Source organism: Mesoplodon bidens, assembly GCF_964165515.1.
Source record: "Mesoplodon bidens genome assembly, chromosome: 3".
Taxonomy (NCBI): domain Eukaryota; kingdom Metazoa; phylum Chordata; class Mammalia; order Artiodactyla; family Ziphiidae; genus Mesoplodon; species Mesoplodon bidens.
The window spans coordinates 47,727,891-47,741,575 of record NC_138178.1 but is presented as its reverse complement, the minus strand read 5'-3'; the positions used below and the strand labels follow the sequence as shown (position 1 = coordinate 47,741,575).

The 13,685-nt window shown below is 47.3% G+C and overlaps 1 protein-coding gene across 3 annotated transcripts in view; it reads right to left on the bottom strand.

Moving 5' to 3' along the window:
- MYZAP (myocardial zonula adherens protein) overlaps positions 1–13,685 on the bottom strand; it is a 118,356-nt gene that overhangs the window by 85,481 nt on the left and 19,190 nt on the right. For all 3 annotated transcript variants that reach the window (XM_081228754.1, XM_081228752.1, XM_081228753.1), the window contains one exon: positions 4,189–4,275. In XM_081228754.1, coding sequence (XP_081084880.1) covers positions 4,189–4,275 — 87 coding nt within the window. The remainder of the gene's footprint in view (positions 1–4,188; positions 4,276–13,685) is intronic.

Below are 13,685 nucleotides of genomic sequence, written 5' to 3'. Positions count from 1 at the left end.
CTCATAAATGATCCAGATTTCATACTTTTAAATACTAAAATAATGGTAGGGCTTCCCTGGTGGCGCAGTGGTTGGGAGTCCGCCTGCCGATGCAGGGGACGCGGGTTTGTGCCCCGGTTGGGGAAGATCCCACATGCCGCGGAGCGGCTGGGCCCGTGAGCCATGGCCTCTGAGCCTGCGCGTCCGGAGCCTGTGCTCCGCAACGGGAGAGGCCACAGCAGTGAGAGGCCCGTGTACCGCAAAAAAAAAAAAAAAAAAAGGTAAAATAATGGTAATACAGCAATAAAATATCTGTCCATAAAAGTAACACCATGCAGAGAACACTGAACACCAACTCAGCCACCAGTAGGACAGGACTCGGGAGAGCAAAGCTGATGTACGGGGTGTGCATCCTCCCCAAAGCGGCCAACCTGTGTACGGAGGAGTTCTCTGAGGTAAGGTTTCTGCAGAGAGAGGAGGCGAGGCCCAGGTGTATTGGCAGAGGGATGCTCAGAGGAGGACATAATAACATCAGAAAAGATGCAGCAGGCACAGCCCAAAAGGGAGGAGGAGATGCAGGACAGGCAGTTTCAGGAAGGAGAATGACTTCTCCAGGGGGGACAGGGGAGAAAAGCAAGAACCAGGGCCACTGGGTTTGACAAACAAGGGGAAGCAATTTGGCATTAAGTCATCGCCTCTCTAATCAGTGTTACAGGCCAGACACTGTGGTGGGACCTTTGCATATACTAGCTCAGTTACTCTTTGCAGCTAGGCTTTAATGTGCCTACTTGAAAGATGAGGAAACTAATAGCAGAGAAACAAAGTATCTGGGAGCCATCCGTGGACTGGGCAAAGCAGTCTCGGGGCAGGTGGGATCTTCCTTAAGAGAAAGACAAAGAGAAGCAGGCACCTGGGCATCTGCCTTAGGAGCAGGAAGCCGTCCACATCCACCCAAGGAACCCATGACTCCAGAGAAAGACGCTGCCTCTGTTGTAATTACCTCCAGAAACCTCCAAACACCCCATCCTGAAGCTGGGCAACCTGTACCACCTGCTACACCCTTCCCCAGCTCCACTGTGAGTAATTCCTCTTCCTGATGATTTGGGGCCAGCAGACAGAATGGCCCAGCTGGCAGTGGTGTCTACGTGTGGCCCATGGCATCCTTAGGTCCTCAAAAGACACTAAGCATCCTCCATGACTGTGAAAAAGAACAAGGCCCAGTCCTGCCCTCAGCCGGCTGAAGCTCTAACAGGGCCCTGGAAATCCTCTGAGAAGTTTCGCTTTATCAGCAACCCACTGGGCCATTTGCAGCTTCTACATCCGATTGAGCTCCAAACCCCGCCTTTGCACGCTGCAGACCCCTCCAAAGGAACCAGTCACTTCACCAGTGTTCCCGGCATCTTGCAATTTTGTGGGCTATGTATGATGTCACAGAGAGGGGCAGCCACACCGAAGGCACATCAGAGGAGCTGGCACCCCCAGGGCCTCCCTGCTGGTGCCTGCCTCTGGCTCCCAATGACTCAAGACCAGGCACCTGGCTAGGACATGGTGACGAAATCACCCAGAACAGCCTCACAGTTACCACCAGGACCTTCAAGTGCGGCCACCACCCAAGGACTTCGGTTCTGGGGTAACAGGCAGCCGCACCCTCCTCCTCTCTACCCCAGTTCTTCTGCAGTGAGCCACCGATGCATCAGAGACGGGCACTCAGGCTGCACACCTGGTCCACCCAGTCTAAGAAGCATCCTGGTGCATTCTCTCCCCCAGCATTTCTCCGCACGCCCCTTGAGTTCCCAGGCAGGAGGGTGCAGGGAGACTGGAAGCACTTTGTCCCCCACCACGCACCACTTTCACCTGGATTACATCCTGCTTCAGGATGACATTTTGATCAAAAACAAAACAAAAAAAAGGAGGGTCTAATTGCTTTTAAAAGTTTGAAAAGCGCTGTTCAAGACCAATAGGGAAATCGGTACACAACGTGGTTACCAAGGCACCCATGACATAGAACACTTTGCCTCTTTCTTCAGGAATACTTGACTATTCTTGTGCAGTGACATGCACTCCGGTGCCTCACAGCATCCACTGTCCCAGTGTCAGCACCCAGAAGCCCCTCACAAACATCTCCCCAGGCGTGCGGCTCGGGTCTAACTCCCAAAGACCAAATTTCCCACTGTGTCTACCATGCATACGAGGCCCTTGTCCTGTCACTCACCCCAGCCTGGGCCCCTTTCTCCAGCAAGCACTCGTTCTGATTCCCCATGTGCTAAGCTGCCCATGAGCCCCTGGACACAGCCCAGGGCCACTTCTCTGACCAATCTATCAGCTTTGAAAGGAAGGACAGGGAGGGGATTGGTGAGGGCAGAAGGGGACCCCTTCCCCCAGCAACACAGGCCCCTGGTCATCAGCCAGGGTCCAGCAGCCAAAGCCTGACCACTCCCGCTCTCTTTGGTTATGAGCTTTTACCCCCAAACTTTTTCTTTGGAGAATGCTCAAAGGTACAGAGAAGCTGGAAGAATAAACTAAGTAACCAATGTACCATTATCACAAGTAAGAAAAGTACTATTTATTCAATAATATGTAATATATGGGTTCATATTCAAAACTGTACAGTTATCCCAATATATCCTTTATAGATTTTTTTTGGATCCAGGATTTAATTAAGGTTTAATTTGTTATAATGATATTAAGTCTCTCTAGTTCCTTTTATCTCCAACAGATTCTCATTTTTCTGAAATAACATTGAATTTATTAAGGGAGCCTGGCTAATTTTTTGTAGACAGTCCCACATTTTGGATTTTTCTGTGTCCTTATTACTAGATTCAATTAAACAAGTTTGGCATGAATATTACTGGTAACATTGTTTACTTCTGAATTGTATCACATCAAAAGTCACATAATAGCAGGCTGCCCACTACTGGTAATGCTGAATCGGATCACCTGGTAGAACTACTGGCTACCATACTGTGGCATATTGTACCTTCAGAGTCAGTAAGTGATCAGTGAGGTAATACTCTTTTTTTTTTTTTTGCAGTACGCGGGCCTCTCACTGCTGTGGCCTCTCCCGTTGTGGAGCACAGTCTCCGGACACACAGGCTCAGCGGCCATGGCTCACGGGCCCAGCCGCTCCGTGGCATGTGGGACCTTCCTGGACCGGGGCACGAACCTGTGTCCCCTGCATCGGCAGGCGGACTCTCAACCACTGCGCCACCAGGGAAGCCCAGTGGGGTAATACTCTTGAGCTCACGTGAATATACTGCTCCACAGTCATCTTCCACCAATTAGTATTTGCATTCATTCATGACCTGACCTGGGGGTTACAAAGCAGAGATTTTCTAAATTTATCAGCTGATGTCATATAAAGAAGAGCTTTCCCTTTTATAATCTCTCTCTGAATCTCTCTCTCTGATTATTACTATAAATCCATGAGGGTTTTTTATTATTCAATGTGCCACGGCTCATCACTGTCATTAATTCTTTTTAATGTTGAAATTTTTCCATTTTTACCAGTGAGAGCCCTTTCAAACAGGCTTCTGGGTCCTTTGATATGGCCCAACTCTCCATGTTCCCAGAGCCCTGCTTACACTTCTGGAGCCTAACACTCGAACGATCACGTCATCTTGGTTTACTTATACGTCTGTCTCACCTGCAAAACTACGAGTTTCTCAAGGCAAGGCCAAGGTCAGAGCTATCTTTGTGGCCCAGCGTGTAGCACAGCAGCTGGCACAAAAACGCCTGCGCAACTCCTCCCTGCAGCCAGGTGCCCTTGCCGCGCCAGAGCTGCTGCTGGGCTGCTCCTCTCCAGGCAACCCCTCCACCATGTGAGCGCGGCCTCTGGCTCCAGCCACAGAGAAAGGCTCAGGCCCCGCTGGCAGCTCACAATGGGCCCTTTGACTCAACGGGATGAGGCTCTTTCAGGAAAAACACGTTCCCAGCCACAACACCTGTCACTAAGGCCAGCACTCCCGGAGCCTCAAGGCCACACAGAGCCTACGTTCACCAAGAAGCAAGAGCAGGGACAGGAGGCAGCAAAGCAGCCTGACTTCTGGGAAGATGGCAGGTGGGGGGCAAGTTCAAGAGGGCCTTTCATCACACAGCTGCTGACATGCAGGCTCTGTGAATAGCCTGGATGGAGGATGGCAGGAAAAGGGGTTAAAATAAAAGAGTACAAACATGGGAACTGGTCAGGGCTTCACTTCAGAGATGGCTTACCTTCTCTCTTCTTTCAACCTTCTTTTCACTTGACTCAGACACTGGACTTTCAGGAGGTACGGTCAGCCGTAGTCTGCAGACATTTGCCTAAGAGAGATGAGAGAAGAGGCCTGTTATGAACCTGCATTTGCATTTGCAGCAGCCAGATGACCTGGGGCTTCTCAGAGCCTCTTTCCCCTACTTAGCAATGGTGATGATGGTACCAATCTCACAGGGGACGCCGGGGTAAGACCAGCCTTTGCCTGGCTCATCACAGGCACTCATCACCTCACTGCTTATGTTTTATGTTTTCCTTTTTTAGGAGACTACTGAATAGTTTCACAGAGTTCAAACCTTTTTTTTTAAATGGCTCATGTTCCGTGACAGTACAGAACGATCTGATTTCACATCCATAGGCCAAAATACAGCTAGGAGGATAGAGGCCAAACTATACACAGTGGTGATGGGGTAGGAGGGTGCTTTCTACTTGACTCTGTGTTGGCTTTTCCTATAACAGACATGTACATGTTTAATCACAACCTTTTTTTAAAAAGTCTATATACCCATGTTCACAGCAGCATTATTCACAACAGCCAAAAGGTAGAAACATCCCAAATGTCCATCAATGCATGAAGGAATAAAATGTGGTACGTACATAGAACAGAATATTATACAGCCTTATAAAGGAAGAGAATTCTGACACATGCTACAACGTGGAGGAAACTTGAGGACATTATGCTGAGTGAAATAAGGCAGGCACAAAAGGACAAATCCAATATGCTTCCACTTACATGAGGTCCCTAGAGTAGTCAAATTCATAGAGACAGAGAGCAGAATGGCGGTTGCCAGGGGCTGAGTTATCCTTTCATGGGTATGGAGTTTCAGTTGGAAAAGATGAAAAAATTCTGGAGATGGACAGTGGTGATGGTTGCACAACAATGACAATGTACTTAATGCCACATGATGTCTATTTCATCCTATTGTCACAGCCTGGTCCTACTGTGACATTTTCCAGAGAGAAGTGATCCTACCATTAAAACAACAACAAAACCCCAGAGGGCCAAAGCAGCACCCAGAGTGCCCAGCCCACAGCCAACTGCCCTCATGAGAGCACTGCTTGTCCCTGTTATGAGTTGAATTGTGTCCCCCTAAAATGTATTATGTTGAAGTCCTAACCCCTAGCACCTCAGAACGTGACTTTATTTGAAAACAGGGTCTTCATAGAGGTTACAGAAGCTAAAATGAGGTCATTAGGGTGGGTCCTAATCCCAAATAACTGGTGTCCTTATATAACGGGGAAATTGGGAGACAGACACGCATACAGGAAGAACACCATGTGAGCATGCGAAGGAGAAGGGCCTGGAACAGACCCTTTCCTCACAGCCCCCCTAAGGAACCAATCCTGCTGACACCTTGATTTTGGACTTCCAGTCTCCACAACCGTGAGACAATACGTTGCTGCTGCTTAAGTCACCCGGCCTGTGGTACCTTTTTGCAGCAACCCTAGCAAACTAATACACCCCCCAACCTGGTTTGCAGGGTCACAGATCTGCACTGGTCCACAGGGCAGCTTCTGAGCAGAAGTACCCTGCATCCAAGAAGCCCAGCGTTGGAAATGATTGTAAAAGACCTTTGAACGCCAACCTGCCAGCCTACGAAGGAACCCCCTAACCCAACAGTGCTCCTGGCAGGTGGACACCCAGCCGGAGGGTAACATTTTCCATGTACAGGTGAGAACACATTTGGAACACATCAGCACTTCCACACACACCACTGCCTCCCTCTGAGGTACCCCATTTTGCTACCTGACACCTCTAGCTTCCTGATAATGAACTTACAAGTTCTTCCTCAGAACTCCTACCTAATGGACCCAGGGTGCCCTCGGGGACTGCAACAGAATTCCCTTTACTCTTCACAGGCCTGAACCTCCTTTCTTCTGCACTAAACAACCCCAGTTCTTTCAGCCATGTGATTTGGTTTCAAGATCCTTCTTCATCCTCACTCTCCTCTGGGCAAGCTTTGACTCCAGTGACCCCAGGGTGAGACGTGGCCTGACACATGGCCAACTTTGCAATACCTTCAAAGCTCATCGCCAGTCATGCTGGCCAAAGAGAAACCAAGCCATCCCAGCACGTAGCTCTCGTAGCTGACAATCCACAACACTGATGGGAATTCGAGGGCCTCCAGAGAAAGGTAACCCTTTGATTACAGGCCACTTGGACTGGCTGAAAACAGCTGGCATTTGCACAAACATCAAAGTGTAACTCATACCAGGCAGGTAATCCAAGTCTGTGATGCTCAATAATCTTGTCTGGTAGGCTGGATCTGAGCCACAGCACAATTTTGCAGAGAAAAGGAAGGGCTTTTCTCCTGCACCACATCACACACCCCCCCACACACAGAGTATGCGCACACATGTATATACCTACACAGGTGCACATGCACATACACAGGTTCCAATACCTACTAGGCTGTGTTGATTATGAGCAAATTTTTAATCTCTCTGAATCTCAAGGGTAAAGGCAGGTGAAGGAAGGTGTCTGGCACATAGTAAGCCTCTATCAGTGTTAGATATTTTTATTATTATCTAGATATTATCATCATCCTACAAGCTCCAAAATGATATAGGCTTAACTGGCTTCCTGGCTCTGCTTTCTATAATACTAAACAATTTGGTCAACGGATCTAATGGGTATTAGTACTGCAAGTGATACCTTTTTTTAGGCTGATTGCCCTAGAGGGGTAATCCCTAATGGCAATAATTTTCAGAATAAACTAAAAACCTGAAGAAAAGACAAGGCCCAGAAGGGACCTCATGGGTCCAATCACTCAAAATGAGAAGTCCCCTCCCCCTGATTGAGACAATTCTTTATTTGTCCACTCAGAACTCCGATATTCCTCAACACACTTCCTGTAAGTCTCCCCGAACCATGTATACCCTATTGTACGCAAAGACGCAGGATAAAGAGAATGCATTTCTCTAAACTATCAGTTTTACCTGGTGATAGATAATGAATTAAAATAAAATGAACATGTAAAATAAACATTTGACTTCAAAGCTATCTGGCAGGTGCAGCAGGTGCTTGCGGCTACACCCAGGCCCCTGTGTAGAGTGTTTACTCTTGTCATTAGAAGTGCTTTTATGGAAACAGTAAGGCATGGATTACACGTGGTGCTTGCATTCTGTAATCAGTGCTGATCCACAGATGGACTGACTATACAGATGCAGTTCAAACCCAGCTTGGAACAGGATCAGACCCTTCCTAATAAGATGGTCAAATGTATTGTCATGTGAAAAAAAGAAAGGTGCTGGGGGAAAAATGTTAACAATAACCCCATTTTTGTTTTTTAAATACAATCTGATAATTTGTATAGATTTGTGGGGGGCGGAAATGTCTTTAAGGAAACACAGCCAGCTGCTGCTGGTGGTAGTGGTGGTTATCTTTGGAAAGTGGGATTTCTGCGATGTCTACACCTGTTCCAAGTATGTGTAAGTTTTTAAATTAAAAATCATAGTAGTCATAGCAATAATAAAGATTGAGAGCAACTATATCAGACAGAGAGAGACAGAGAGAGATCAATCCTTCCTAGACCCATAGGACTGCTTCAGGAGCAGCAAAGAGAACATCCCAAAGGTCTAAAAAGTACTCTGAATTTCTTTACAGAAGCACTAAGTAACCCCTGAATGCATCAGATAGGTTGACCCAGTAGATTACCTCCCTTTAAGTCATTCACTTTCAGGAATCTCCCCGTGGGAAAATGTCCCACTGAGTAAGATCAAGGCAGTGTTGCTTATCTCTCTGAGCATTTTAGGATGCTGACCTTCATGGTTTCCTGACACTCAGGTACATAATACCCAGAGCAGCCCAGGCTGGACAGTACCTGAGAGGCAGGTAAGGTAGTTTATTCCCAGGGGTTCCCACGGCAGCTGGCTCAGCCTTGTGTTCTGAACTTTGAGGAGAGCTGAATCTTACTTACCCTGAACACTACTGCTGGACCAGCCGTCCCTACAAGAAAGGGTCCCTTCCAGTGCATCAAAAGCAGGAAGATGGATTTAGTGTACTTTAAGTACTGAGCACCCACTACTTGTAAAATACTTTTAAGGGCTATGAGGGTACTAATATGGAAAAGAAATAGCCATGCCCATAGAGGCTCATAATCCAGAAACACACCCACAAAGGGCAATCAAGAGCACTTGGTATAACCAATATAATATTGGGAGAGACAGGGTCGTTTGTGGTTAAGGCACGATGGAACTGCACTTCTGGGTTCCAATTTTGGTTCTGACACCTACTAGCTATGAAACCTTTGGAAAGCTACTTAATTTTTATTGCTTCAGTTACTTTAGTTGTAAAACACAGCTAACAATACTGCAGAACCACTCTCTTGAACTTGTGGCGAGGATTAAATAAACTAATGAAGAAACTAATGAAAAGGGCTTAGAACAGTTTCTGGTACATATCAAGTACTCTGTAAGTCGTCTTTTTTACCCTGGGAATATAGGAAGGAGAACAATCATCTTAACTGGAGGTGGGAGTACGTCGGAAGGCTCCTAGAGGTGACATTTGAGCTGGGTATAGAAGGAGAGAAAGGACTGCTTGGGTCAGTGAGGTTGGGAGAATCCATCATCAGAATAACAACAGACAATTACCAGGCAAGGCATTCATTCCAGGCTGGCCAAAGGCATAGACACTGGCATGTTCTGAAAATGGTAAATGGGCCTGCACCCTGAGCAACAGTGGGGGAGGAAAATGGACAAACAGGTAGGGGCCAAACTCTGACAAGCTACAAATGCCTGATGGCAAAGCAAGGCCTCTAATGGAAGACATTGGGGAGCCATTTAAATTTCTGGAGGAAGGGACTAACACTCAAATCTGAGTTCAGTGATTCAATAGCAATTATTGAGTACCTCCTATTATGTTCCACACCCAACAACATGGACTGGAGAGGGGGAAACAGGGCTCCCAAGTAGGCTTTGTACCTTAATTGCTTCTGTAGCCCTTACAGCGCTCAGCATAGTATCAACACATAATAGGCCCTGCTCAGTAAATATCAGTGTGGGTTTCTTTTTAGGTTGAACTAAAACACAGTACGGAGAATGTACCTGAAACTCCCCAGAGAGCCTCCCACTTTCTTCAAAAACCAACCCCCATGGGAGGAATAGCAAGGCAGGGGCAGCGAGCATTCAAGCCTCTTCCACAAGAAGATACACAACCGAGTCCTTGTCTGCAATCAGGGCACCTAGGAGCAAAGCCGGGCCTCTGGGGACTTGTTTCTGACCCCCTTTGTGGAGGCAGAAAGCTGGTCCCCATGGAGGGGGGATTCTGGGATCCACGTACCATCATGCTCTCAGCTTCAAGTACCTGGGCTCACCTGAGGGAAAACTGTCCCTCTCAAATAAAAAGGGGTGAAGATCACCTAGGGAGGTGCCAGGTTTGCTCATCAGTTTACAAACATGGATTTCCCTAAGGAAATGAGCCAAGTGCATTTACACTTCCCTCAGGTCTAGTCCACTTTGTGACCGTGGGACTCTGCCCAGCTCCACCTAACAACAGAAGGTGTGGCCACTAAGGTTGTAGCTGGGAGGACGGACACCACAATCCCTCTGCTAAGCACAAGCATAAAATCTCTGGAATACACAGGTGGAACAGGGCCTGCCCCTTCTGAAGTAGGCCTCTTACTTTGAAGTAGGCTTTGGCCCTGAACTTGCAGGCCTGATTATCTACATCAGGGTGGGGCAAACTTTTTCTGTAAAGGGCCAGATAGTAAACACTGAGGGTCTGCAAGCCCTGTAACAACCATTCTTAGCTCAGAGTACAAAACAGGTGGAGGGCTGCATCTGACTACAGGGTTGTAGCTTGCCAACCCTTGACCTACATACTTGGACGCTTCTTCCAGGCGGCATAAAGTGTCCTGGAACCCCCTTTTCTGTGTCAGGGCTGACTCCAGACAAAATTCATCAGTAGGAGGATGGTGACTTCTCCTTCCTGCTCTAGCTGGCTCATCTGTACCAGGCTCACCATGTGCCCCGAATGCCAAGACCCAGAGAGAAAAACACAGGTACGAACACACGCAGACACCTGTGTGACCTGGCGTGTTATGACTCCTACCCCCTGACCACCCCCCCACCTTGCCCTTCCACCAAGGCAAAGAGACCTTTCAGAACACAGGCCCAGGACTGTCTGCATTTCCAAGAAAGCTGTCTGGGAGAGCAACCCTGGAAGGAAGAGTTCCAATCCTCGGCCACACATTAGAATAACCCGGGGAGCTGCCTAAACAATGCTGATGTTATTCTCTACTTTCCAATGTTCTCATTTAGACGGTCTGGGCTGGGGCCTGGGCAGAGGTATTTTAAGCTTCTCAGTATTCCATGCGTAAACAGAGAACCACTCACTTAACCAAAGGAATGAAACTCCGGCAGTGCAACAGGATGAAGCACCTGGAATATTTGGAGGGCTTCCCAGAGCTGTCAAACTCCTCACCTGGGCCGACACTCCCATCCACAGGGCACCTGCTTCCTGCCCAGGTGGGCCAGAGGTCATGGGCTGGCTTCATCCCAAGCTTCGCTTCCTGTTTTCCCGTTTGCCAACTCAGTGTTAAGTGTGGCTGTTTGAGGACCCTGGAGACCCTCTTCTTTTTAAGCACCTATTACACCAGGCTTGGGGAGGCAGGGTCCTGAAACCTTCTGAAGTAGTTAATCATAGATAGGAGCAATGATGGGGTGCACAGGCCTCTAGGGGAACACGGAAGAGGGGGTTCAGAGCAGACTTCCTGGAGGCGCTGACCCTTTGTCAGAGGCGAGGAACAGCATCAAAAGCTTGGGGAATAGCAAGTAATTTGGGACACCTGCAAAGAGTATGAATGAGGAGGGGGAAGGGGAAGGCAAAGGCCCGATCAGAAGGCCCTGGGTACTAAACTAAGGGGGTTTGTGCTTGTTCCTGGGGGTACAAGACTGAGGGGGGTCTTGAAGTAGAGGGGCTAGGTAATTGCACTTTAGAGGGATCACTCTGGCCTTAAAAGACAAAGAACAGTCAACAGGGTGACTAACATTTAGGAAATATCACTCTTCTAAGGACGGAAAGAGGTAAATACCTCTGTGTTACTATTCTGTGTGCTGGGAAATACCTATCAGGACAGTTTTCGGCGGAGAGAGATGGCTGCAGGAAGCCAGAAGACCGTAACACACGTAATCACTGGAAGTATTATATATTAGATCGAAACATTTCAACTTGGTCTCTAGTTAGTTGGCCCAGGATCCACAGCTCCCTGCACTCAATTCTACAATTTTTGAGGCTGACCTGAAAGGGTTTCCTAAGTCACCAGAAGCTCAGTGGTAACACCCAGCCTCCGGGTCTCAGGTTTCCTTAAGAATCCCCAGAACTCAGGTCCCTTCATCCTACATCTGACACAGCGAGATGGGTGAACCAAAGCAGAGAAGTCGGGACATTTTTTTTCCGAGCCTACGACTACCAATTCTTAGTGGCAGAGGCTTTTTGACTAAAACCTCTCAACTGGGTTCAGGAGGTCCCAGGGGAGCAGCCAACTGTTTTCTGAGTACAGCGGGCCCCCTGCCCATCCCCTCCCTGGGGGATGCTGCACCCAGCCTCCTTCCACCAGACACTGAGGTCCCACAATGCCCAGTGTCCCTTCCTCAGAGCCCCATAGGATGATACAGAAGTTATGCACATAGATGTTTCTGTGAAAGGAAAAGGAAGTGAGGTAAACACCTGTCTGACCCACTCACCGGCCAGCTAAGGAGAATTCTTTCTTTTGAGCCTATCAGACAGAAATGGGACCCAGGAGAGTGAGGAAGTAATGACTGAGCAGCCCATTCCAGTTTTGAACGAAGGAAGCCTTTGCCAAATACAAAGAAATATTGGCAAGAGCAGGCCACGAGACAGTCCTATCCCTGTGGCCTTGTTGGGTTTGGTTTTGTTTTTTATGTGCCACTGAGGGGCCATGATACCAGTAACTGTAGCCAACAGTCTCCTATTATCGACAGAGCATGGTGCTGGGGGAACCCCTGACAAGTCTATCATGTCACACCACCCTCGCTGAACAGCTCAACCAAATACATCTGGCTGCACAAAGCAACACGTGCCTTTCCCCCAAAGCACACAACCTGGCCACACAACTGACCTTTCACTGCAAAGTCTCATTCAGTGGGATTAACTGCATTTACAAAATTCCTTTCCAAATCACAAAGCAATGTCAAGATTTTAAAACACGTTTATTCTCCAAGGTCATCAACCTGTCTATGGTTATTCTCCAGCCAATTTATCTTCCTGCTGTTGCCATAGATAAAACTATTTTTAGTGCACAACTGGTTGGAAGGCAGATTTTTTTTTTTAATTTTATAACCCCTGCTGGTTGGCATCCATAAATGCCTCTCAGAGCTTTGTTTATCAGCTGACAGAAATTACTCTCCCACCTGTTTTTTTTTTTTCCCCCTTGAGAGATTTCAGATAAGAAGGAAGTACAAATTGTAGGTGGCAGCTATTGAACAAAGGATAACTAGTGACACTCTGGTCTGGCCATACCACCCTGGTGGCTGACTCAGAGAACTCCCTGCTCAGTGTCAGCTGTCAGCGCCATTTCTGGTTGGCTTGAATGCCTGGATCAACACAACCTGGTTCCCCTGCAGTCCCTAATTTGGTAAGCTCTTTGGATGAAACAGAAATGTTATTTTAATGGCTAACTTGTTACTGTTCAAGACCATCACTTGTCCAATATCTGAGAGCAAAGACAGAACAATACAGAGTTTATTGAAAAACTTTCAACTTAGGGAACACTTTTTTGCTTTTCACTTGTTTGGTCTACAATTTTATTTTCAAGGCATCCTATTCTTGTTTTTCAAAAAAATAAGTGTTTTGCCCTAAAGCAGGTCCAATACACCACTGTTATACAGTATATGCCAAGAGTTCCATTTAGAAGAATCATATTTCCTTTTTTCAGTATCTCAATGATGTCAATTGCCTTACAAAGTCCCACTCATCCTGCAAGACTAAACACACATGTCTCCTACAGAGGGAGGCCTTCCTCAGATGCTTCAAGAACCTTTTCTTTTAGCTTCTATACCACCTTGTCAACACTCTACCCCACTATTACAACCATCATTTTGCATATGGTAGCCTGTGACAATGTCTGCTCCCACAGTTGGAGTGGACCCCAATATCTAGCCCTGCATCACACAGATCTATAAACATTGTTTAATAAATCAATTAATCAAAGATCATAGTTTACACATACACACACACAGTACTTGTGCCATTTGCAAATCCTGAGCAGAGTTGGAAGTCATAAAGGGGACCCTAGAAACTTTAGATATCTTCTTTGCAGAACCTACCCATGTGCTCAGAGCAGCCCTACACGGTCTGATTCAGGGTGCAGACCCACTCAGACCAAAGTATTTCAGTTGTCTTATTCAAAGAGCAAAGGCTTCTCAGTAGTGTGTTTATTGTGCCAGACACCACAGCACTTACAACTAAAGAAATACTTGAAAGTAAATATTTGAGAAA